Consider the following 26,078-nt stretch of genomic DNA (forward strand, 5'->3'; position numbering starts at 1 on the left):
AAAAAGAAAAAAAAAAAGAAAAAAAAAAAGTTTACATTTTCGAAGCTTTGAAACGGATGTACAATATAGCGCATTCGAATAATTGCACACTATGTGTAAATGCTACAGCGCTGGAGCATTTTTTTTTTTTTTTTTCACCGCTGGCTTCATTTTTTCCATGTGATTTTTAAATAATTATTCAACTTGTATGTATCCTCTCAATAGATGGAATTTGCATATGGGGTGTTACATTCACCTCACGTAGAGTGCCCCCAATTGTATTAATCCGAAAGGGAGAGTTTAAAAAAAAAAAAAAAAAAAAAAAAAGTGATAGTCTTCCTGTGTAGGTCATCCTTTTGCATTTCTCCCGAAATGTGTATATGTGTGTGTGTGTGTATGTTTCCTCCATCAAAAGATGTGCGAGGAGCATCCGGGGCTGTCTGCGTTCACTTCATGTTGGTACGGCCCGACGAAGATGTAGCAGTCGTTGTACGCCCACTGCAAATGGGGAAAATGAATTAGCGATACGTGTATGATTGGAGTTGTGTTGTGTCGTTACGGGGGCATATCTGCCCAGGAAGGGGGTAAATTATGTAGGCAACCTTCCTCGTACCGTTTCCGCGTTATGTTTGATGGTGGCCATTTGGCTCGACTTCACCGACACGGGCACAGGCGCGGCGTAGGGGTACTGCAAAGGGGGGTGGGGGGGCATAGAAGAACCAAGTGAAAGGGATGAACCGAGAAAGCACTCATCAACCCTAAACGAGATCAATCGAGCACAGTTGTCCAGTTAATTTGATAAAATGCTTATTTTAATACACATGTATATTATGTGGTGTGTACCACCATCACCCCTCCGCTGTGATTCATCCCTTACCCCGGCTACCGATCCTACCCCTCCCGCATCATCTCGATTCACAAAGTAGGAACCGGGGTAGAGAGAACTGTTCCAGTTTTTCTTATTTAGATGTAGGTGCCTGATGGAGGTTACATAATTCACTAAGTCATTTTCTATGGCAATGCCAGCAAGGAGTCCATGTGAAAAAGCTAAGGAATTATCAAAATGTGTTGGAATACAACAATTTATTTCTCGATCCATATTTTTTACTACACAGTGAAAATGTTGTAGGTAGTTTAGGTCACTGTAAAGCTTAAGGCCCTTCCTCATGGCGTTAGTCTGTACATATTTCATGTGTTCATCGAAGGAATATGGTTCGTTGGTTTGCTTCGCTTGTTCCATTAGTTTGTTTATGTGTCTTCTGATTTTGTCGATGATAATATTTTCAAAGTTACAGTCGACCTCGTCATCGTGTCGGTTCTCCTTGCGGAGTAGCTTCTCCTTCACGGATTTGGTACAGATGCCAAGCAGATCTGCACTTTCCTTGGTCAGTCTGCTAAGGAACCTGCATGGCAGAAGGCGCAATAGATGAAAATGACACTTATGCAATGTTAACGCAATAATAAAGCGAAATGTTAATGCCTCATATAATGCTTACCCCTCCGGGAGCTCCACCTCGTTTATAATCCTATCCAACAGATCCTCCTCCTGAATATTTTTCTCCACTTCTTCAACCATGAGGGAGAAATCTCTTATGTTGAGGAGCAAATTTGAACTGAACAGAACGGTGCCATAAAATTTCTTCCTATTCATCCTTTCGATGATAATGGAGGAAATTTGTTCTACGAGATCCTGCAGACTGAGCATTTGATACTTTATGCATTCCCCCACTAGGCACACATTACAGTGTGTTTCCAACTGGATAGACAATAATGATAAGGAGGATATGTTCGTGGGTACTTTAACAAAGTAGTAGTAGTTACTTCCATTGACAGTACAGCTTTGTAAATTCCCGATAATATCACTCATTGTACAAACCATGGAATGATACCCGATACTACATTCGACTAAATTTCTATAGAAGCTATTGTATAGAGACACAGGAATTGTCGTGATTTTCAGATCATTCTTCCTTTTTATAAAGTGATCATTCAATATATTCATTATTGTAATTACTTGTTCATCTCCTATAAATACTAAGTTGTTTATTCTATTCTTTTTACAATTTTCAACTATTTGGTTCGTATGCTTCTCCTGAGCGAGGTCATTCACGCAGACTAATTCTCCATTGTCATCTATCCATTTCAGTTGTACACCCAACAAAGGAGCTCCTCCTAAATTACTCCAATTACTCAAATGGCTATCTTTAAGTATGTATGTTTCGTTTGTCAGTAGTCCTCTTATACCCCTCACAAATGCAATCAAGGTTATGTTATTCATGGATAGTCGTTCATGCAACCCTGCTAGAATGTTATTTACCCCTGGAACACTATGTGACAACATAACAACACCTACATTTTTTCTTTCTGAAAGGAAAGTAGAATCGTTGCATCTGCTTTTCCCTTTAATATTCACTTGCGTATTCTTAACCGTATATATGCGCATTATTTTCTGTATGTGTTTAAATGGGGTGTAATTTAGTTTCGATTCGAAGTGACTGTCTACGTAGACGATTTCGCTGTTGTGCCTCATCAGGTTCGTGTTAAATTTTATGGGTGTCCTGCTGATGGCCCGCTCTATTTCGGAGGGGAATCGAATCGATGCGTGGAATGCACTTCCAGTGGAGGTGCCACCCCCGGTGCCACTTGAGGTGCTATGCGAGATACTCTTCAGATTTACCGCACTTGGGACGAGGTAAGATGGGGTAAGCGCCTTATCGGATTGCATGCTACTTCCCACACTACTTGAGTGTACATCGTAGGTACCTCCCTCAGAGAAGAATTCCCCGCTCAGCCCCGACACGGTGAAATTCACCCTGTTGTACAATTGCCCCCAATTGGAATCCCACTTGGCAAACGTACTGGAAAAAAGCTTGTTCAGCTTACGGGGCGAGTCCAGCAAGTGGTCCTCACCATCGTCTACCATACTCCTCTCAAACTGAATGCCCCCATGTGTTCGGTACATATCTACATAGAGCAACTCTGTGCGATGCTTTTTATAAGTGAGAAAGTATCCACTGTTTAGGTTCACTTTTGCTCTCTTAACGAATAAGGATTTTTCCAGGTTATCCAAATCTTTGCTAAGGTTCGTTCCAGAATCAATGTGGTTGTATCCGTCCTCAGGTATCTTCTTCACCCGCAACAAACTGCAGAGCGGTACCCCTACCAACTGTACCTTGTCCACGTTAAGGAGCAAATTCTTTAAATTCCTGATGGTGCATAAATACCCGTTGTAGTTATTCTGGGCTATTTCTACGCACCCCATGCCAAGGAGATAACTGTAAGCACAGTCGAAGTTGGACGGTAAAGAGCAAGTAACCTCGTCTGTGTATGCGTGCGAGATAAAGTCGATGTCTTTCATTTTAGTTTTCTCTATTTTTTTCTTCACGCAAGATAGGAGTAGCTCTTCTGTCTTTAGGCGGGAGTACTGAACAGTGTGTGTGTGTGGAGAGGAAATGAAGTGGTTATGAGGGGTTTAGTGAATAAGCAATCATGTGGTGCATGCCATCCCTTATCTTCTTATTCGGAATAAGATTATAGGAAAAAAAAAAAAAAAAAAAAAAAAAAAAAGATTATCGTTGAGACATACCTTGAACTTCTCCGACTGAATTTCCTCCAAAAGATTCTTCTGGAAGAAGGAAGGTAGGGAACGGAACAATTCCACATTGTTTCCGCTTTCTGCAAAAAACTGGGCAATTATCTTTCTTTCTCCATCGTCCCTATTTAGTGAGCTGTGAATGATCTGTTTCTTCGCCAACAGGAGACTTCGAACCATTTTTTTAAATTCTCCTATTTTACCTAATAGCCCCTCAGGTACGATGACAATGCCATACCTTTTGTTGAATAGGTCGTACCTGTTTTGTACAACATCGAAAATGAAGTCGATTACATCCTTTAGTTTTTTTTTTTTCTTTTTAATTTCTTCGCTCACCAGAACTATGTTTGCCTTAGTTTGTAAGAAGCATTCCAGGGCCACATGACTTGAGGAATTGCCGATGACCCGGACAAAATGGTATCCTGTCTGATATGTTCTCACATGGGATGTTAAGTAACTTATGTACTGACAGTAGGTAAAAACGGTTGTGTCGAAACCGAGAGAGCATTCGACTAGGTCGCTATCTATCTCGTTGTGCACACTTTTCGGTGCGCATAGGATAGAGGTTTTTTTCCTATTTTTTTTTTTTTCTCTTCTTGGATACTTGATTTTTATTTCTTCGTCGCTGAGATCACTCACAATTTGGTACGTGGGATCTTCCCCTTCATGCATCGCACTACCGATTTCTCCCGCTAGGGAGTAGACCTCCTGGAAGTACTCCGCTAGTGTGGTGATTTGTCTGTGGCTGTCTCCCCCCCCTACGATAATGAGCCCCGCCAAATTCAGCTGTCTGCAAATCTTAAAACACTTTCTCTTTCCACTTTCACTTAAAAAATCGAACGAGCTACTTCTCAGCATATCGAACCCTCCACTGTTTCGAAACATACTAATGTATTCATTTTTCAATTCCATGAAGGAGTAGTTTTTCACGCCTTCAAATCCGTTAATAAATCCAAACAAGGTGTTTTTTTTATTCTTTTTCTTCAGACTATCTAGCATCCCACATACTATGTTATGCCCCCCTGGTGCCGGCAACCCAGTGAATAGAACCCCCATGTTTAGCATCTCACCATCCTCTGTGCCCGTGTCCATCATTTCCTGCAGTGTAGAATTTTCTGCGCACTTCTCTTCGCAGTTCTCTGCGCATGTGCTGTCCATCAGTTTGGTAGAGTCTGTTTCGTCGAAGGATTTTTTCTCGTTTATGCTATTAGACAGTTCCTTATGCGGCGCGTTTCCTGCGCATAAGTGAATCACGGGTTTATTAAATATATAGGGGAAATGATTCTTTAACTCGCCTTCCTTTGGGTGGTGCTCCTCCCTAATAACTACCTTCCCTTTCAAAACACGCGGAAGGGAAATTTTCTTCTTCCTCCTCTCCTTCTGCAGATCGCTCAGGTGTTTCTTGGCATTTTCGATATCCATTTTTTGGATGTCCAGCCGGTAGGGTGGCAATGTGGAAGTGAAAGGGCGAATTGACGGCGCGATTGCGTGTGCTTTCGACGTGATATTCCTACGTTTTTTCGATGGAAATACTTAAAAAAAAAAAAAAAGTCTCCCCTAAAAGAACCTCAAGTAGGAAATTTCCAAATGAACAAACGGTGGGAGGGTAATTCATGCGAACTCACCCCTACTGCTTTGCATAAGCAACAAAAAGGATGGAGGAAAAAATGGCAAACATGTCCTTAACCCTTTACATGTGCCATTTGTTCTTTTCCCCCTTCCGGCGTACACACAACACAACGACTCACGCTCACACGTTCAGTTGAGACAACAATTGGTTCCTGATCAGATAAAACTGGAGGAGCTGCTCTCGTGGAGTGTGTTCCCGTGAGATCGCCCCTTCCCACCACATATAACAATTGGATTCACTTTGCAAAAAAAATAAAATAAAAATAATAATTGTAATAATAATTCAATATATAAAATTAAGTTTGCGGTTTAGGGTTTAAAAAGGGAAGAAAAGAAAGACATAAATTTTGTTGGTCTGCATATGTGTGTATATATATACGTGTAGACTAAGCAGTGGTATCTTTCCTTCTTTTCTTCTTTCCATATGGATTATTATAATTCGTCTGTAAAAATGTAGATATACTACGTGTGGTTATATAGAATGATCTGCTCCCTCAGGGGAAGAACATTCGATGATCTATTCATTTTTTTTTTTTTTTTTTTTTTTTTTTTGAGGCAGTTGCCTAGAGTGAACGAGAAACTGCTAGCTAGTCACTTTGTTAATCAAAAAAAAAAAAAAAAAAAAAAAGAACAGAAAAAAGGACACGGATGAAATATACATAATGGGAGGCGATACGCTGGGTAACGCATGATCCAGAACCATGTGCAATGATACTATGTGCCTCTACACCACGTTACAATATTAATAAGTGCCACCACACCTTGTGCAATGATAGCATGTGCCCACACATCATGTGACTTGGCCCCCACCCCAACCGCGTCATAACTGGGCGAAATTATTAGAGTCTTCTCAGAGTACCACTCACCTGAGCATGTACAAATGCATACATTTGAGGGAGCCATTTCCCGTACATACATCCAATTTTTTTTTTTTTTTTTTTTTTTTTTTTTTTTTTTTTACCTTGCCAGCTAGCCATTTTACACATTTTCCGCTACAGTTAACCGTATTTTTTTTTTTTTTTTTTTTTTTTCCCCCTCTGCGTAGAGTTCTTTTTTAGGAGTGAAGAACCATTCCTGTAATGCGTGTTCTATGCACCAGTGAATAGAATTTCCATGAGGTACTTGAGTACGTATTCTATGCCTGGAGGTGAAGGGGTGTGATTAAAAGTTTTTTAAAAATGGGTCACAAATGGAGGAGGAAAAACATAACGGACAAAATGAACAGCGGTGTGGGACACTTAAACAAGACGAATGAATGGCTATCCAAAAGACATTACCTTCGTGGTGTAACTCGTTTATAGCACTGGAAAGGAGGGGGGAAGGAGGAAAAAAAGGGGAAATGAAGGAAAATTGTCGCTGTGCTTCAGGAGAGATACAACAATGTAACTACACAGGTTTAACGACAACAGTGTATCTACATGTGAAATCCCCTCACCCTGGTAACGCCGAGGTGGCATGTGATCATTTTCACACACACAGGAATTAATATATGCCATCACTCGAACTGCTTACCTTAATATTCTTTCCTTCTGAGCCCTTTCGTAATCCTCGTAGTGTTTCTTAATCTTGTACTGCTCATAAATGCTTTCGATGACTTTTACACAGGCTAAGTTATTCTGGCCGTAATTTTTTACTATTTTCATTTTGTCCGATTCGGAGCATAGTTCAAAGGCCTACACGGTTGAAAAGAAAAAAAAAAAAAAAAAAAAAAAAAAAAAAAATGAATGAATGAATGAATGAATGAATGAATGAATGAATGAAGAGTGGGTTGGGCATACATGGATAGGGAGAAACCAAGGTGTGCATTTTTTTTTTTTTCTATTTTTCTCGTTCCCCTTTTGCCGTCTCTCTGCACGAATTACCTTTATCAAGGGCCACGTCAATTTGTTGTTCTGAATGTCCGTGCCCACCTTCCCTGTATTTTTGCTGTCTGCGAAGACGTCCAAATAGTCGTCATGGACCTGTGGCGCAGTGTGATGGGTATATATACATATATGAAGTATATACATATACATATATATATACATATATTTTATGTCGTGCACATGATTATGTGTCATGGCGGGAATAACGCCTCCTCAGGATGACATCCCCACCACTTGTCTGCTCTACTGAGAGGTTGGAGAACCCTACCTGGAAGTACTCGCCCATTAACATGGATATGCCTTCAATTTTTTTGTAAATCAAATTGTCTACGGCAATTCCGCCTAGTAGCATTCCTATGGAGAGTTGCGCAGTTGATAAGTGAGTGATAAATGAAGAGGAGAAAAACAAATGGACAGATTATGGGGGTTATTATCCTCCTAGTGGACTTGTTCACATGAGTAAGAACAGAAATGTAAGTATGGGCCTCTTTTTATGAGGGAATTTTTCCCCGTACGTACCACACACAATGGGAAGAAAGAAGGAGTAATAGGCCGTCTTGTGGATAACTATATTTTTATAAACCTCAAAATTAACCATATTAATATTAATGATTTCCTGTTCTGGCACATTTATATTGTTCACATCAATTTCCTTGTTCAGATCAGTGTACTTGTCTGAAAAAATGTTCGTATCCAGGTGTTGTCCGATGATTGTTTTTAGAGTGGCATCCCTGAAGGTTGAGAGGATGTCCACGTAACAACTCTCGTTCCGAAGATATATTTCGATGAGCCTGCAGGTTCGCAAAAATAAAATAGTAATAATAGGAAAATAATAATAAAATAAAAATCAGGATAAATATAATATGAATGGTATGAAAAAAAGGTGTAAGTCAGGGAGAACGAAATCCACATTGGTTAATCCCTTTTAGCCAAAAGGGGTTGAATGTGATTCCCAAGGGGGGCTATTCCCAATGATTCCTTTCGAGATCCCTTACTTGTAAATAGAATTATACAACAGAAGAATGTCGTTCACTGCGTTCTTCGTCTCCACGTCTTTTAAGAGGTACCTGCGTTGGGGCAAAAAAAAAAAAAAAAAAAAAAAAAAAATATTCCTATGTGCAAACCAAGTTCGAAAAAATGAACAAACATACGTGGCATGTATACATATGCACCTTCCTCCTCACCAGCAGTATTTCTTCCTCCTCTTTTCTCCCTTATCCATGATGTCGTCCGCCACGAGGAAGGAGGCTTGTAGGATTTCTATGCACCACGCTGAAGAGAAAAAAAGGAAGGAGGGAAGGGTTTCGAGCGTGCGCAGAAATGCACATTAATACCGATTGAGGGGAAAAGGTTGTATTCTTCTATGCGAAACGGCAAGTCTCTTTACACGACTTCGTATTTGTTATGGAACAACCAAACGGATGAGAACAAAGAGAGGAGCCCAGTTCAAATTCCCCTACGCAGATCTCTCACGACAGACTCGTCCTTACCCAAACAGGCTGCCTTCTCCCATTCGATGCTATTGATATCTCTATTCTTCACATATTCGTAAATGAGGATGACTAGAATTCCTCTATTGTATTTTCCCCCTGGACGGGAAGGCAAGAGAGCGAATAATGTTGTTGTGAGTTAATGGGATGGTGATAGGTGCGTTCTCCTCGTGTCCATTTATTCGGTTGTGTATCACACTGTAGCAGAGAAGGATATTTCCTTTCCCCTCTATACACCACGTTCTTCATGCTCGTCACGTTATACATGAAGAAGGAGGAGTAGACCTACCCAAGCAGTTGTAATCAAACAGTAGCTTGTAGTACTTGGAGATATGTTCCTTGATTTCCTCTTCCAGTGCGTACTCCTTCAGATGATTCAAGAATGCGTCTCTATACTTATCATACATCTGTGGAAATGGAACAACATAAGGGGAAGGGGAAGCAGAAGGTGTAGGACCGGAACTAGGAGCACCAACAGAGAAGTTTAATCATACGATAAGGTGGTGAACGAAATACACATATTCATCCTGAGTTTACATTTTTAAAAAAGGCCAAGCCACTATCCGCCTCCTCCGAATTTTTCTCCTTCATGTTTTCCACTCCCATTTCTTATAAGTCTCGCCTTTGGTCGGTCCACGTATGCACGTCTGTGGTGCCCCTTTATTTATTTATTTTATTTTTTTTTTATATACAACTAAATGAGTTATTCTTAATTCTGCTGTCATGCCGTAGGGGAAGGTACACATATATAGGTCATTCAAGGCTACTACACTGGGGTGGGTGAGAAATGGCTTTTAGGGAGTCGCTTCGAATTTATTATTAACGTGTAGGAAAAAAAAAAAAAAAAAAAAAAAAAAAAAAAAAAAGCCACGCGCGAATAATAATAAGATAGAAATAAAAAGGAACAAAAAAAAAAAAAAGATTATTTTATCTTTCTGGAAGTCCTGCGTTTTTCTTGAAATTGATCCTCTGATAAATCGACATTGGCAAAAACGCTATATTGGTGTGGTCATGGTTGGAATGCACATTTTTGTTTTTTCACAATGGTTGCATGTTATGGGGTTGTTTAAAATTGGAGAAGTTACGGGTGTGTGTTGGGTGAGGGTTTCTCACGGGAATACCTCCCATTCATGTGCAGGGGGAACAATTTCGTTATGCAAAAAAAAAAAAAAAAAAAAAAGTTTAAGGGTACTATAGCCACGGAGTGATGTGTGGTACAGTTAGGTTAAGCTGCGGGACGGCCATTGAATTTTTTTTTTTTTTTTTTTTTTTCTCTCATCCATGAAACACGCCCGCTAAGAAAACGTGTGCAGGTTAAATTCCTTCACATTTCTGCTCTAGGGTTCATCCATAATATTAAATACACTACATCACGTACTTCATTTTAAAAAGAAGAAGGGGGCAGAAAGTTAAATCGCTTGGTTGACATACCCTCCTCACGTATTCTTCTACTAAGTGGTTGCCTTAAAAAGAAAAAATTATGTCCAATAGGGCTCTCTAAGTCATGTGCATTTTGGGGGAGAGAAACGGTTCGATGAGTTGAAATATTTAGAGGGACGCAATTTTCTCCTTCACAGTGAAAGCAAGTACCCGTTACACTTGATCTTTCCAGCGTTGTGCACAGAACAAGTGTGCATGTCCCGGATGTGATTGTGGAGGCACCCAAAGAAGTGGCGACAAGAGATCCGTTTTTTTTTTTTGTGTATTCTCCCCCCGTGAGGTAGTTTAAAAGCAAGGTCGTCTTCCCCCCGATAATTCGACAGGGCGAACAACAACAAAAAAAAAAAAAAATTAAAAAAAAATAAAAAAAATAAATAATAATAATAAAACATACATTAAGCATAGGCAAAAGGCATCATGCAATGACATCTATTAGCGCCATTCTCCGCTTTCGCCAGGCAACCCAGTCTCAGTCCCGTCGTGGGGCATACCGCTCCGCGAACGGTGCGTAAAAAAGAGTACATCTCACGCGTGGAAAGCATCCCCCGAATGAGCGGAACGAGAAAAAATATTACCCTCAAATTGTGCAGGTGGAGGTATCCTTGAAGGAAAAGCAATACCCACGACACGAGCGCGACAAAGTGGAATGTAGAAACAACACAACACCTGGGGGCGGGAAGAGAAATGGTCCAATCGGAAGAATCATACGACTAGTTATTAAGAAGCTAAAAAAAAAAAAAAAAAAAAAAAAAATAGAAAAGAAAGAAAAAAGGAAAAAGGAAAAAACAGAAAACAAATCAAAATAGAAATGCAAATGAAAATGCAAATGCAAATCCAAATCCAAATAAAAATCCAAATAAGTAGCTAGCCCAAACTGCCCTTACATTGAGGTGCCCCTTTAGAATGAAATTTCTACATGGCCCAGTTCATACATCGTGCAAAGTGACGTACCCAGCAAGAGGTACAGCCACGAAAATAATGGGTAAGGCACATAGAAAAGGCTAAGAGACAAACCCGACGTGCCACCTCCACCATGGATAGCGACTTCATCGACGAGGAATTCGTTCACGGCAAAGAGATAGAAAAAATAAAAAAAAAAAAAGAAGCAATTGTAGATTGCCTTAAAAGTGTTCAGGACCCAGACTTAAAAAAAAATATTGTTGAATTAAATTTTGTAAGAAACTTAAAAATTAAAGAAAATGACAATGGGAAATATGTGGTTGATTTTGATTTGAACCTTACGACCCCTGCTTGTCCTGTGAAAGACGAACTGTTGGCGGAATGTCAAGATAAATTGCGCTCCTACGAATGGATTGAAGAAACAAACATCAACACGACCTTTCTGAATTTTAATGAACATGATGAAGAAGAAAAATGGAAAAAAAAAAAAAACAGAAAAATTGAAAATGTCATTGTTGTGTATAGTTGTAAAGGTGGAGTTGGCAAATCCTTCTTTTCGGTTAATCTTTCCTTCTACTTAAAAAAGAAGGGGGCAACTGTGGGATTGCTAGATGCGGATATAAATGGGCCTAGCCTACCGACGCTACTTCCCATTGGACATTCCTATGCCAAGTTTAAGAGCGCCCCGCGGAGGAGCAGTAAGATATTTTACGAAGGGGAAACGGGAAAAAGGGAAAGTTGTGTGGAAGAACTGACAGAAGAAGGTGTAAATCACTCGGGGGGCGAAGATGGGGAGGATGAGGTTGATGACCCGAAGAGGGACAAGGAAGATCGAGGCGATGTGCACCAGTACGATCGCCTTTTGGAAGATCCCCTTATAGAGCCACTCCTCTATCGAGGTGTGAAGCTCATGTCGTACGCATACATAAAAAATCAGAAGAACTTAGGGTTCGCATCCTTCAGAGGACCAATCCTAAACGAGTTGATAAAGGAATTCATAAACCAAGTGGACTGGGGTGTCTTGGACTATCTAATAATTGATCTGCCTCCAGGAACACACGATATACATCTAAATCTATTCGAATCGGAAGATATAGATGGAGTCATCATGATAACAACTCCAAACGACCTCTCCATCAATGATGTAAAGAAAGGAATAAGTATGTGTAACTATTTTAACATTCCAATTGTAGGTCTTGTAGTAAATATGAACTCCTTTATCTGTGACGGATGTGAAAAGAATCACCAGCTTTTTAACAACTGCGATTTGAACCAATTGAAGGAGGAATTTAATAACGTATATGAAATACCCTTTCATCCTTTGCTCTCCAAAAATGTATATCATGATGATCAAACAGGAGAGAGACACTTCCCCTTTATCATTTCTTTTGAGGATGACCACCACCTTGTTCATCTGTTGGAGAAGGTCTTCCAAAGTTTAACGCGAGAAATAGCAATGATAAAATTTCAGCATAAACTAAATTTGCCGTCCATTCAGATTTTTAAAAAAAATTATCTCCAATTATCCTTCGATTCGATTGATAATAAATTTGTTTTTTCTGATGATGTGTTGGTTTGCCACGTGAAGGATGTTCGTCGTAAATGTCCTTGTGATATTTGCAAAATGTTGGGAAAAAAGAAGAAAAAAAAAAATAAAATACAGGATGGTAATTTATATGTGAAGGAAATTGTTAAGCTAGGAATTTACAACGTTAAGATTGTCTGGTCTGATATGCACATCTCCGTTTATTCATACTCCCACTTGAAGCACATTTTTTTAACTTCGCGCTTGTCTGGGGGAAATGCTTTGTGCAGGACAGGCGGTAGCGCCTCCTTCGAGTGGTAAAATACACACACACACATATGCACAGAGGTGGATGAAGTGGTGACCACATAACCGAGGACTATGCCGACCCAACAGGTCTATCCCTTTTCACCATCTCAAATAATTTGTTTGGCCATTTCTATGTCACCCTTTTAATTTTTTTTTTTTTTTTTTTAAAAACTCATTTGTTTCGATATTTTTAAACGTGGATCACTCTACCGTATATGTACATCACACCGGACTTGGCCGGCTGACAATGGAGATTTACTACATTGTTATAAAACAGTTATGCGAAAGGATGGGGGGGGGAAAAAGAAAATCAGGTATACAAAAAAGAAAAAGTTCAAAGGTAAATCATAAATATGGAAATGGAGAAAGGAGCAGTGCATCTATCCAGTGTTGCTTACCACGAGTTGTTTTAACAAAAAAATTTTTTCTTCTTCTATTCACCAACACGTTAGGCGATATTGCACAGGTCCATGGTAGCTGTACCCCCTACTGGGTACGACTTTTCCTCTTAGGACGAAGTGCCTTGATTGGGGTTCCCACCATTAGGAGAATGGACTAAATTGGCACTATAGTTTGACTGAACCTGGATTATGTGTTCAATACATCTGGTAATATCCTGCACATGCATTATATCCTTAACAGTTAAAAAGTCGTTATATATTTTCTTGGTCCATGTAAGCGGATCGAAGTAAATCCAACAACGGCAACTGCTTAAGTTACCTTGATTTACTATGTTCCTTGGGAAAAACCATTTTTTATAATTCATGTGGTAGGTCCACTTCCTGAGGTAAAGCTCAGATGCAGCATAGGCCTGCAGTATGTCCCTAGGCAAATTGTAAAAAATGTAGAAGAGAGTTTCTGTTTGAAGCTTCAAAAGTAAGGAGAGTCGAATTTGAAAGCGCGTGTTTAAATAACAACTGGGCTTCACAAAATAGCCCTCATTATATGTTGGATCTTCAGTTATAGGGGAAGTAAATGAGGAGAACAGAAAATCTGGAGAATTTAAATTCAACCCTAGGGTTGTTAGATCAGTTCCTAAAGCTAACATATTCAATTGTGGGTCTGTCATCTTAATTACCTTTAGTATACCCATGAGTCCATAATTCGTTCGGTTGTATTTCTTGGCTCTTTCTGTGCTTTCGTAGAGGAGTTCATCTAATGGTATGTTTTCCTCATTGGAGGTTTCTATGTTTCCGTCTTCCCCCACAGGTGCACTATTACATGCGTAATCATTTGTCGTCTGTTCTTTTGAAGGGTTCATACATCCTTTACCGGTAGTTCTGTTTTCTTGTCTCTCCTCCGCATTGTCGTTATTGCATCTTCCTGATACGTAATCCGAACCGCTTATGCACGATTCAGTGATGCGGTCTCCACTAGCAGTGGCATTCTTTCTTCCCTCCAAACATGATTTTGCTTCTTCTGGGTGCTCTCCTCCTGGAAGAGAATGATCACCCACGTTATCCCCTTTTCCTAAATTTATCTTAACAGATGGTTCATACCTTTGGATGTATTTCTTCTTCTTTTTACTTCTACCGTTGTCAGCATTTATTTCTGTGGTTTTTGGTTCCTCTTCATTTTTTTTGTGGCCCTCCTCTGGGAGGCTTCCTTTCAATTCAGTGTACCCCTTCTGGGGATTGTCATTTCCCCCCTGGATGGCACTACCGTTTGTTCGTTGGATAAAGAATTTTCTTTGTGTCTCCTCCCCACCTTGGTTTTCATTCTTCTTCGTAGCATCGTCACACTGTGAAGTCCCCTTTGAGAACTTAACCTTGGTTCCCATTTCGTCTTTCCCAATAGCATAATAGTTTTCACTTTCGTCTTTAAAATTATCTTCCCTTTTTTCGCTTATTTCATTTTCCATCAGGTTAGCTGAAAGGAGGTTACAATTTTCCACTTCACTCAAAACATCACTAAGGGGATTCCTTTGATCTGCTTCTCTGTCCTTATGCGTTTTTTCCTCGCCTCTTCGGAGTTCACTTGGAGACCGAGTAGTGAGCACCCTTGTAGGATCTTCGCCTTCGCTGGGTGCATTATTATCGTATATCACATCCGATCCTGGATCATTCGTTTCGCTATGTATCATGTCATTATCTTCCCCTTTGCTATTTCCTTCTACATTTTTTTTTTTTTTTTTTTTGGCTAACTTAATGGGATTTTTCCCTTTTTCTTTATTTCCTCTCCCCATGTTTCGTGGCAATTGAGTTAGAGCGTTGGTATGTACGTGGTTATATTTGTCTATCTGTTTTGGGGTTCCAATCGTACAGAGGTTCAAAATGCGCAGAATGTGGGTGACAGGAGAAGTTCGTTGTGTACCCTGAACCCTTAACTAAGGAAAAAGGTGCCTTCTCCCTTTCTGCTTCCTTCCCGCGATGGGTGTAATAATTTACTTGGAAATGAGTCCCTTTGCTTTTCTTCTTGAATTTCCCTTTTTCACCCTTGCACGCTGTATGTACATACAGAAACACACTGCTCACATGAACGCTACAGAATTTTGTTCGCCCAGTAGGCACCCTTGCGTTCGCGTTAACATAAAGATCAGAGGGGGATATATAAACAAGACGTGGGGGATAATTCACCCATTTGTGTCGAACTGTTCATTCGTCTGTTCCTTCTGTTCACATCCGAGTGTCAATTGGTAGATGGAAATAAATTGCGCACAAAAGGTGTACGCGAAAATTAAAGGAGACATACCGGTGTTGCAAGTTATCCTTAAAGGGGAGGGGGAAATGGTGAGGCGCAGAAAAAAAAAAAAAAAAAAAAAAAAAAAAAAAAAAAGGAAAAACAATTATATGCTAAATTAAATTAATCAACTGTTTAACATTTCCGAGGGATGTTCACGTCTGCCATTTTTGATGTCCTATCTGGGTGCTAAGCACAACGCCAGTGATTGTCGCGAAAAATAGAAAAGGGGAATAATTAATCCAGTACACCTAGTCTACACAAAGCCGCATTTCACAATTTTGCAGAATTGTGTACAGAGAGTCAAAACCATCCTGCAAATGCACTTTCTGGGAGGAAAAAAAAAAAAAAAAAAAAAAAAAAAAAATTCGAGTTGTTTTCCCAAGGAGGGGCACTTTTTTCCAACATTCCTCAAAATAGATACTCCGAAAATTGTGTCCACGTGAACTTGTTTTTCTTTTTCCGACAAGTGTGAAATATTTGTGAGTGCCTTTCTTCATTATTTCGCAAAAAAAAAAAAAAACAAACAAACAAAAAACGCAACGTTGACGCGGCGCTTACATCGCCGTAAGTCTTGTTAACACCGCAATAACACCCCGTTGGCACACACCGGATGGCGTCCTTCCGCAAAAAGAGCGCTTACCCTGTACCCTACTTGAGCCCAAACGTATGCCCATCTAAGCACAACAGGGGTGAACACGACAAAATGGAACTTTTCACACAAAAGTGAAACGTGGAAAAATGTGAATTTTTTTTTTTTTGTTTTTTTTTTCACATTTGCTCTTTAATTTCGCAGCATTTTTCTTAAGCCTTATTTGTGTACCAAATTATTGGTATACTCACATTTGAACCATTAAGAGATTTTTTTTTTTTTTTTTTTTTTCCTGTGTTGTTTCTTTCCCTCATGTGATACTTGAAAGATTGACACGTTGATTGGCAGACCGTTCATAATGTGTAAGGAGCGTCTGTAAGAGCAAGGCAGTTACTAAGCGAGTGAAAACCTCCCCACCCCCTCCGCCCCCTGAAGGCTAATCTACCGAACGAGGAACGCACAAATGGAGCTGTGGAAGGTGTTTGTGTACTGCGTGTTAGTAGCAATCAAACATGCAGTTGCGCCCTCAGTGTACTTCTCCGGTTTGGACATAAAAAATATGAAAGGCAAGTACAAGGAGATAGAAGAGGGACATGCCAAACAAAATGTGAATGATATATTTCTTCATGAATTAAAAAAATCGAATTATCAGCTGAACAACAATATTATCGCACTGAGCACATCGAGGCATTATTTCAACTACAGACACACAAGCAATTTACTCACCGCATATAAATACTTGAAGAATGCTGGGGATAATATGGATAGGAACATACTGCTTATGGTGCCATTTGATCAAGCTTGCAATTGTAGAAACATGGTGGGAGGTACCATTTTTAACGAGTACGAGAAGCCTTCAAGTGAAGATTTAAAAGAAAAAAAAATGAAAGAAAATTTGTACAGCCATTTAAATATAGACTATAAAAATGACAACATACGAGATGAACAAATAAGGAGAGTAATTAGACATCGATATGATGCCTTAACTCCAGTTAAATATAGGTTATACACAAATGGGAACAGAGAAAAAAATCTGTTTATATACATGACTGGTCATGGAGGAGTGTCATTTTTTAAAATTCAAGATTTTAACATTGTCAGCTCTGCTGAATTTAGTCTGTACATACAAGAGTTACTCATAAAGAATATCTACAAATACATTTTTGTAATTATTGACACGTGTCAAGGATACAGTTTTTACGATCAAATACTAAATTTTTTAGAAAAAAATAAAATAAATAACGTATTTTTAATGTCCTCCTCGGATAAAAATGAAAATAGCTACAGCTTGCACTCGAGCAGATATTTAAGCGTCTCGACCGTCGATCGATTTACTTTTTATTTTTTTTCCTACCTGGAAAATATAAACAGAATATATGCAGACGAACCGTATAAAAATACCAAGGCCTTTTCCTTATATAACATCTTGAATTATTTAAAAACGCAGCATTTGATATCAACTCCAACCATTAATAATTTTAAATTTAGCGTCTCCATGTTTATGCATAGTAAAAATATTCTTTTTTATGACTCATCCGGTTTTTATCTAAGTAAAGACACGCAGGAGGGTGCGTTGGATGGGCTTGGCAAGAGCAGTTATAACGCCAAGCACAAGACAGACAAAACTGCAACTCGAAATACATGTTTGGGCGACTTGAGCGCATGTGGGCATATGAAAAATGAAATACATACCCACATGGGGAACCTCTACTCTCGAAGCAGTTTCTACAACAACGTCGAGGTTTACTTCAAGGAGGAGTCCCACTTCACGGACTACTACTTTACCGCAGAGTGTTTTTCTGGAGGGTACTTACTCCCCTCTTTCCTTTTTTTAGTGATAATCGCCTTATGTCTACTTTTTTTTCTGTTCACGTAGATTCCTCTTTTCACCCTTTCGGACTGAACGTTTGCAGGGATTATGTTTTTTTTTTTTTTTTTTTCTGAACGGTTCAGGCAGTTTTGGACTTTTCTTCAACTTCTTTTTTTTTTTTTTTTTTTTTTTTTTTTTTTTGTGCCATTGGTTTCGCTGTTTTTTGCTGAACGTTCAGGCAGTTTTGTACTATTTTTCCTTTTTTTTTTTTTTTTTTTTTTTTTTTTTTCGTGTGCACTGTTACTTTGATTTCCCGCACTTTGACAGTTGGGAGAAAAAAAAAAAAAAATGATTACATGTTTGTCGTCCAAAAGAAGAGTATTGTTGGGGGATATTTTCAAATGTTCTCGTAAGGATAAGCACATTGGTGAGTAACCTTTAAGTATAGCGTCTCTTTTTGGCAACCCCAAATGGTTACAGTGTGTTGGTGGCAACGACCGGTAAGACGGTTTCAAAATTTCCAGGCACCTATTCGTAGCTATTGGCAGTGATGCAAATTGGGGCACCCACAATGGGGGACCAATGCTCGGGCGGCCACGTGCATACGCACACTCGGACGAATTAATTGCCACACCTGTCCAACTTCAGCTAATCCGCAAGGTGGAAGACAGACATGCGGGTATACTCCCGTATGCGTGTTCGCGTATAAATATTTGCGCATACCGTGCTAGTGTGGGCATACAAAAAAAAAATGCAGTTGCGCTAGGTGAAAGTTATCAAGTAGAAGAAGCCATGTACCATGTGGAGCTACAAAAGATCGACCGTATATCACACTTTATTTTATTTTTATTTTTTTTTTTTTTTCTTTCCAAACACATGTATGTATGCTTTACTCCCCCGTACGGTGTTACCCCCCTCGCGAAAAAAAAAAAAAATTTACTGCAGCAACATGTGTACATATATGCGCACCTGTGTTTTTTTTTTTTTTTTTTTTCCTCCCCCCTTTTGCGTAAACAACCGTGAGGGGAACACATATATTCCTCGCCTTCTGGTGGATTATTCGACAAAGACACTGTGCTACCGCAGACTAGCGACGTAAATTCGTCATCACATTTGGATTTTTCCAGATCGAGTTTAAATTTTCGCGTTGTGCTACTCATGCTGAGTGTTGCACATTGTCTGTATGTACGTGTGTATGTATGCAGTATGCATGCATTTTTGTGCGTCTTTTTTTTTTTTTTTTTTTTTTTTTTTTTTGTTTGTCCCACGCTGTGTAAGTGAGAGTCGTCAACTTTTTTAAACAAAGACGGATGACGACTTTGTGCTGATGTTCCGTCTGCTACGAGTGCGCGCGTTGCGAGATAGATGAGTTGGCATTTTCCTACACGAATATTCTGTTCTCGTTTGTGCCTTTTTTGTCCTGGTTCGCTTCGCTCTGTTACCATGCGGAGCGGTGAAGGTGGTTAGTTCGTCAAAACCTTTTTTACAGTCTTGCCTTATTAGCACATACCCCTTTCGCCAAATTATTTAGCCAATTCATTTCGCTGTCGTTTCGCTACTGCGTAATTATGCGTCGCGTGCGCAATTGTCTGTGCACATTTTCGCTGCACTGAGGGGAGCAGCGCCGAGCGTAAGCATTTGTGCGGGTTAACCTTTTCGTATCCTCCTTTTTGAGTTTCTCTTCTTCCGCATGAAAGTTTTTCGACCACTCTACACGTGTTACGTCCTGCTTACCGTTTAACCTTTTTTTGGGCCACTGCTTCCCCCAGTTGATTTGTCGCAAGTTCGACTTAAGGCACGTTAACCGAGAAGGGTACCTACCCTCTCCCCCCTCCAAAAAAAAAAAAAAAAAAAAAAAAAAAAAAAAAAAAAGTAAGGCGCTTTACAAGAGAGACCAGTGCAAACCTCACGATGGATGTCAAGCACGTGGAGAGTTGCGAGTACCACGCTAGGGAAGGGGATCGAGAATGTAGGGACGAAGTGAAAAAAGTGATGGACAAACTTATATATGAAAGGAAGAAAAACTTTCAAGGACAAGATAACTACTGTCGCAATCCATCCGTGAGTATATGTCCCAATGTGTACTGTAATATATATACAGATCTACACAATTGGTTTGGATTTAAAAACTGCAAAAAAATAGACACCGAATCTTTAAACACCTGTTTTACGGACATAGCCAATGGGGGGGTGGGTTATTACGAAAAACTTATCGTGTTGGGAGGAAGAATATTGGAGCTATACAGTGAGTTGCATTTTTTTAACAAGTACAATTATGAGAAGGATGAGGAGGTTCTCCAAGATTTATGTACGCTCAAATCAGTAAAAGAAGTTGTCTTCCAATACCTGTATGTACAGAAGAGAAAAAATAGAGTTAATTACAGAAATAGCTTGTACTTATTTGGATACTCTTATCTATACACTCCTCTATTTTTCAGAAATAAAAATTCCATTATAAAGTATGTGAAGGCATGCATAGCGTATGCTGTCAAATTTAGTGGTGCCAATATATTTTCATGGATGCCTTCCTTGATAGAGCATATTTATCATTCACAGAAGGTGAAGGGATCCGAGATGGAAGAAGAGAACGAATTGATACAAGATCTGCAGGAGTTTTTTGGTTACCAGTTTGACTACGTGTTGCCTCGAATAGCCGAGTGTTTCAGTCAACACAATTTATACATTAGCACTTCCCATCTCACGGGTCTGCAAATCGTGCGCATTTTCGCGAACGAGTACTTTTCCCTGTTGGCCGATGTAAGGAAGAAGCCAAGCGGAAAATTCGATATATACCTCACTCCGCAATTGTGTGAAATAACCCTATGCTCCGCTGCGTTGTTGCGATATGTTCTGTCTCTTTTTTTAGTGCACCCTTCTGTATACTCTTATGTACACCCTTATGTATACTCTTATTTACACCCTTATGTACACCCTTATGTATACTCTTATTTACACCCTTATGTACACCCTTATGCACACGCATTCCTTTCCCTCGCGCAGGACGTGAACATCGAGGGGAAGGAGAAGACCACGTGGGTACGCGAAGAAACGGAGGCATTCCTAAACTCCCATTGTATTGAAATATTTAGCGGCTGCATGTTATCTCTGCACAAGTACCTCGGTGAAAAGGGGGTGAAGGTGGGTAAAATAAAGAGCATATTTGAAATGCTCTTGTCCTCCTGTTGGGTACTGGGAAGTGAGAAAAGAAACAAAGTGTGGGCATGTGCCCTGGTGCAGAGGTTAAGGCAAGTACAGCTGCTCACACAGATTACTACCATCGAGAAATGGTCGTACAGCATTAAAAAATATAACGACCTGAATATACAGAACTTTGTAAAAGACATATACAATTTTAACAACATCAATGGAAGTATCTTGTCTCCTTTCCAATTACAAAACGTTAACATTTATTTACCCCCCAAGGAGGGGCCCTTGAAGGAAATTCCTTACTATACTACGCTAGCCGACAGGTATAAGGACCGTTTTCCCCACGGGAAAGGTGTAAGGCATGGAGGTAACGACAGCAGCAACAACAGGATCAGCCGAAACATGAGCAACAAGAACTGTCAGCTCTATGACGTTATAAATAACATTACCAATAACATTTATAAGCGGTTCAGACCCAGGAGGCCCAGGAATAGAGGTTCCTCCGATGTCACGCGCTTGGTCTACACGAACAGGGATGAGTGCCCTCCAGGTATAGAAAGAGGAGAAGCGAAAAATCGTTTAGCACGAGGGAATGTGCTTCACGTGAGATAAATCCATTCTCATAAGCATAACTCTCCCCCCCCCTCCTCTGCTATATGTACACACCACCTTTGTTAACACCTTACAGACATGAGTTACCACGACCTGAAGGCTAGCCTTGCTTCGGATGATTCCACCAAGTACGACGCTGCCCATGATTTGGACGTGGACGATGAAGAGGAAGACACCTACGGGGAGGAGGAAGATCTAGTCATGCCGTACAGCGCGGAGGAAGGAACACAGGTAAAGGGCCTCAAAACAGGGAAAAATGGAATCCCTGTAAAAATAAAATACATTAAGGATGCAGCGGACGATCGGAACTCCAAATATGTCATAGAAATTCCTAAACGAGACTTAGCCGGGCGGGGAAGTAAGAACCACGTGAAAGCAGGTAAGGCGTTAATCACGATGGGGTAGACCGTTAGACTGCTAAACGGTACTCGTTGCGAGGCACGTCATGATGAACGTACCGGATAGCAAAATTTCCCCTTCATATACAATACACGGTGTACATTCAACAAAACCGCGTACACCTTTTCCCTTCTCAGTTCTCTGGGGAAATGGCAAAAAGGGCCTGGAAATCAAACTTCCATCTGAGAGTGACCTCATGCCAGATGTGCGAATTAGATGAGACGGGGTCGTTTTATGAGGTCCCCCGGATAGGCATAGAAAGGACAAAACCTCTATTATGTGTATATATGCCTATATGTAGTGAAATAAGGGATGAGCACCTTTTCTTTTTTCTTGTCATTTTTTTTTTTTTTTTTTTGTATGTATATCGCTGTGTTGTCCTTGTGCGAACACAGCGGGGCCAGGGCGAAACGTTCCAATGGAGGGTTAAGCAGCAGGATATGCATTCTTTTCCTATTCACATTCGTGTGAAGAATTGGATCGCTCAAAAGAGGAGGAAAATTCCTTTGTTCTTCTGACAAGCGTGTTGCAAAGGGGAAATAATAATAAAAAAAGGATAAACCATATGAAACGTAATGGGGGCAGATCAAAATGTATACAACCAAAATGGCTCAGCGGTGCTGCCTGTAAATGTTATGTTTCCCGCGAATGTGATATGTTTTGTGGGGAGGAAAATACAGAAAGAAAAAAAAAAAAAAGAAATATGTGCTACATTATATGTTGCTCTTTTTATGAACAGGTCAGGTAAAAAAAAAAAAAAAAAAAAAAGGGAATAAAAAATAGCTATTTTTTTTTTCTGCTAAATTTGCCTGACCCCCGTTCATAAAAAAAAAAAAAAAAAAAAAAAAAAAAGAATAGTTAAGGTAAACGAAAAGGGGGGGGAACGCACATACAGGTGCATGAAGAAATGAAATATGCACATGACCGATAATCCGAGCAGGAGATAAGTAGAATATAAAAGATTGAGTTATATGTGAGAACCAGGCTAGTAGGGGGCTGCAGAGAGAGCCAGGCTGTATATCGTGCCGGTATTGCGCCGTACGCAGAAAAATGGGGGGCGTAGGGTAGTACTTCGCCGGGTTTTGTTCCTTCACCCATAAGTAGCACAAACGTAAAAGAGTAATACATGGTATTATATGAATTTATTGTTCACCTCTTTTTTTATATGGGCTCGGAAAAAAGGAAAAAAGCAAAAAAAAAAAAAAAGAAACAAAGAAAATTCCATTTAGAATGTTTTATGTAACGTGCTTGTTTGTTTTTATTACTCCTATGTGATTTTTTTCCATGCGTACGTTACTCACCCATTAATAGCAGGCAGAGTGGCCTCATGACATTGTCGTGGTGAAAACAAAAAGGAAAAGGAGCAATCACTCGTTACCAATTGAAGTGTACTCGTGTTTCGAACCGCACTGAAATGTACCCTTGTATAACTGTAAAGTTGTTCGTATGTTCATACGCATACTAATACACGTCGTTGCATGAAGAACAGAGGGGAGAAATATAGGGTTTGTGACAAGCGCGCCTCGAAGATTGCTCTTCGATAGAAATACTGTGGGTATAAAAACACTACGAGGAGGGATTAGTAGCGACTTGAAAGGAAGGAGCAGATAAGGAGTGGAAAACGAATAAACATAGCACAAGCGGACCATAAACGCAGAACACGCAGAGGATACAAAAAAAAAAAAACACCTGTACACCACCACCACTAAGCAGAAAGTGTAAAAAATGGATAAGCTCATGAACAACAACAAAGCCAAGCTGACGTGTATGCTGGTGGGGGGTCTGTGCTCCCTGGTGTTATATCACATAAAAAAGAAAATGAACTTTTCCTATTTTCTGTTTTCGAAAAACTGGTTTAGCGAATTTTCCCAGATGTGGCCTGGTCAAGCCTTCAGTCTGGAAATAAAGAGAATCATCCACCAGGCCAAGTCCAAGTATCAGGTAGGTCCTTCTTCGCGGAGCGGCTCACTCTTTCGAACAGTCTTCTCTGTCGAATACACTTTTTTTTTTTTTTTTTTTTTTTTTTTTTTTTTTTTTTTTGTTCACCCCTTTTATTCACCTCATTTTCGATATCGTCCTCTCCTTCCAATCGCAGAGTATCCTCGTCTTCGAGAGTAAAACTTTCGGGAACGTGTTAATCCTGGACGGAGTCATACAGTTAACAGAGAAGGACGAATTCGCTTACCACGAAATGATGACCCACGTACCCATGACAGTTGCCAAGGAGCCAAAGAACATACTCGTTGTGGGAGGAGGAGACGGAGGAGTGATCCGAGAACTATGTAAATATAAGTCCATAGAAAACATAGATATCTGCGAAATAGATGAAATGGTTATCGAGGTATCCAAAACGTTTTTCAAGAACATCAGTTGTGGGTTCGACGATAAGAGAGTAAACGTTTTCATTGAAGACGCCAGTAAATTTTTGGAGAATGTCACCAACACATATGATGTAATTATCGTGGACAGTTCTGACCCCATCGGCCCAGCCGAATCTCTGTTTAACCAGAACTTTTACGAAAAGGTGTACAACGCGCTTAAGCCTAATGGATACTGCGTCGCGCAGGTAAGAAAAACACCAGAGGGGCATGTGTGAATCTGCCTTATGCGTAGATATAGATTCCACGCGGCATCTTCTGTGTGGAAATTCTTTGCTATTCCGCTATCCGTTAAATGTTTCAACCCGTTAAATGTTTCAACCCGTTAAATGTTTCAACCCGTTAAATGTCTCCACTCGTCAAATGTCTCCACCCGTCAAATGTCTCCACCCGTCAAATGTTTCCACCCGTTAAATGTCGCTTCCCTCCCCAATACCGCAGTGCGAGTCCATTTGGATCCACGTAGGAACGATAAAGAGCATGATGGGATATGCAAAAAAAATGTTCAAGAAGGTCGAGTATGCTAACATCAGCATCCCGACGTATCCCTGTGGCTGTATAGGTACGTTCATCGAGGAGAAAGGGGCCAACCACATGGCCACTAAGTTGTGATATATGCGTTGCACCCCTTACCCACATGGTCACTTCTCTTTTATGCCATTTCGCCTTCATGTCACCTCTCCCCCCTCCCCACAGGAATTCTCTGCTGCTCCAAAAGCGACACCGGCATGTCCAAGCCGAACAAACGCCTAGAGTCGAAGGAGTTTAATGACCTGAAGTATTATAGTTACGAGAACCACTCGGCCGCCTTCAAGTTGCCTGCCTTTGTTTTAAAGGACATCGAATCCGTGTAGACCACTGCCTTTGTTATTTCAGAAATCCTCAATGCGTAGGTCTATGTGCGTGCCAAGGGAACCCCCCCCCCCTCTGTCGTTATTTTTAAAATATGTGCAAAATAGGCCAGAACATTTTTTTTTCCATCATATATTTACCTTCATTTTGTTCACCATACCCAAGTTGCATTTTTTTTTTTTTTTTTTTTTTCCCCTCCTTAACATGGTTCCCATTTTGTGTTAGCGGCAGTTGCATACCATTTGTTTTTATAACTGTTCACATACCTCAGTTGCATGCGTGGGACATAAAAAAAAAAGGACATCCTGGTGCAACTGCTCTTTTACACATGTGTGTGGAAATGAGCATATCAACATTCACATAGGTAAGTACGCACGCGTAGGTACGTAACGTTGGTGTGTACGTTAGCATGTGCTTATTTCTTGTATGCACGATGTAGAGAACGGGAAAAAAGGCGTCCCACTTTTTCTGCTCCTCTGATATTCTATCTTCCTACCAAACTTTCAAAATGCTATTTAAAAATGTATTAAATTTTTTTTAATTTTAAGTGAGAAACAGTTTTTAAAAAATTGCTAACTTTTTAGCTTTTTTTTTTTTTTTTTTTTTTTTTTTTTTTTTTTTTTTTTTAAACGGGATAAGGGAAAAAAGCTACCTGTTTGGACGAGTCATAACTTTACGCGCATCAGTTGTTTGATCGTGTTACACGAAGCAACTTTTTTTTTTTTTTTCCCCTTCCTAATGCTCATATGCGTATATGTATAAATTGCATATGCTAAATGAGGAGAAGAGCGAACGGAACAAACTGAGTAAGGTGCCAACCTTCACGTGCGAAGGGAAAAAAAAAAAAAAAAAAAAAAGAAAAAAGCTTGATTTTTTTCGA

General features: G+C 39.9%; 7 protein-coding genes across 7 annotated transcripts; 4 read left to right on the forward strand and 3 right to left on the reverse strand.

The window, feature by feature from the left end:
* Window positions 1-387: 387 nt before the first annotated feature.
* Window positions 388-4,993, reverse strand: PKNH_0926400 (ATP-dependent 6-phosphofructokinase, putative; the record flags this gene model as incomplete). Its single annotated transcript, XM_039114054.1, has 5 exons — window positions 388-477; window positions 593-667; window positions 857-1,382; window positions 1,476-3,403; window positions 3,566-4,993. The coding sequence occupies 5 exons, from the start codon at window positions 4,991-4,993 to the stop codon at window positions 388-390; spliced, it is 4,047 nt and encodes a 1,348-aa protein (XP_038969681.1).
* A 1,295-nt stretch (window positions 4,994-6,288) lies between these two features.
* Window positions 6,289-9,146, reverse strand: PKNH_0926500 (bifunctional farnesyl/geranylgeranyl diphosphate synthase, putative; the record flags this gene model as incomplete). Its single annotated transcript, XM_002259255.1, has 11 exons — window positions 6,289-6,341; window positions 6,478-6,503; window positions 6,713-6,873; window positions 7,063-7,161; window positions 7,334-7,419; window positions 7,585-7,856; window positions 8,061-8,132; window positions 8,250-8,337; window positions 8,556-8,654; window positions 8,845-8,962; window positions 9,093-9,146. 11 exons carry the CDS (start codon window positions 9,144-9,146, stop codon window positions 6,289-6,291), a joined length of 1,128 nt encoding a protein of 375 aa, XP_002259291.1.
* Window positions 9,147-11,028: 1,882 nt separating this feature from the next.
* Window positions 11,029-12,741, forward strand: PKNH_0926600 (Fe-S cluster assembly protein, putative; the record flags this gene model as incomplete). Its single annotated transcript, XM_002259256.1, has 1 exon — window positions 11,029-12,741. One exon carries the CDS (start codon window positions 11,029-11,031, stop codon window positions 12,739-12,741), a length of 1,713 nt encoding a protein of 570 aa, XP_002259292.1.
* Window positions 12,742-13,237: 496 nt separating this feature from the next.
* Window positions 13,238-14,914, reverse strand: PKNH_0926700 (CCR4-NOT transcription complex subunit 2, putative; the record flags this gene model as incomplete). Its single annotated transcript, XM_002259257.1, has 1 exon — window positions 13,238-14,914. The coding sequence occupies one exon, from the start codon at window positions 14,912-14,914 to the stop codon at window positions 13,238-13,240; it is 1,677 nt and encodes a 558-aa protein (XP_002259293.1).
* A 1,549-nt stretch (window positions 14,915-16,463) lies between these two features.
* On the forward strand, window positions 16,464-17,876 carry PKNH_0926800 (GPI-anchor transamidase, putative; the record flags this gene model as incomplete). Its single annotated transcript, XM_002259258.1, has 1 exon — window positions 16,464-17,876. One exon carries the CDS (start codon window positions 16,464-16,466, stop codon window positions 17,874-17,876), a length of 1,413 nt encoding a protein of 470 aa, XP_002259294.1.
* A 1,845-nt stretch (window positions 17,877-19,721) lies between these two features.
* PKNH_0926900 (conserved protein, unknown function) lies at window positions 19,722-22,188 on the forward strand (the record flags this gene model as incomplete). Its single annotated transcript, XM_002259259.1, has 4 exons — window positions 19,722-20,567; window positions 20,811-21,507; window positions 21,646-21,948; window positions 22,106-22,188. The coding sequence occupies 4 exons, from the start codon at window positions 19,722-19,724 to the stop codon at window positions 22,186-22,188; spliced, it is 1,929 nt and encodes a 642-aa protein (XP_002259295.1).
* Window positions 22,189-23,693: 1,505 nt separating this feature from the next.
* Window positions 23,694-25,200, forward strand: PKNH_0927000 (spermidine synthase, putative; the record flags this gene model as incomplete). Its single annotated transcript, XM_002259260.1, has 4 exons — window positions 23,694-23,909; window positions 24,064-24,534; window positions 24,788-24,908; window positions 25,043-25,200. 4 exons carry the CDS (start codon window positions 23,694-23,696, stop codon window positions 25,198-25,200), a joined length of 966 nt encoding a protein of 321 aa, XP_002259296.1.
* Between the last annotated feature and the right edge of the window lie 878 nt (window positions 25,201-26,078).

Source organism: Plasmodium knowlesi (assembly GCF_000006355.2).
Source record: "Plasmodium knowlesi strain H genome assembly, chromosome: 9".
NCBI classification, from domain to species: domain Eukaryota; phylum Apicomplexa; class Aconoidasida; order Haemosporida; family Plasmodiidae; genus Plasmodium; species Plasmodium knowlesi.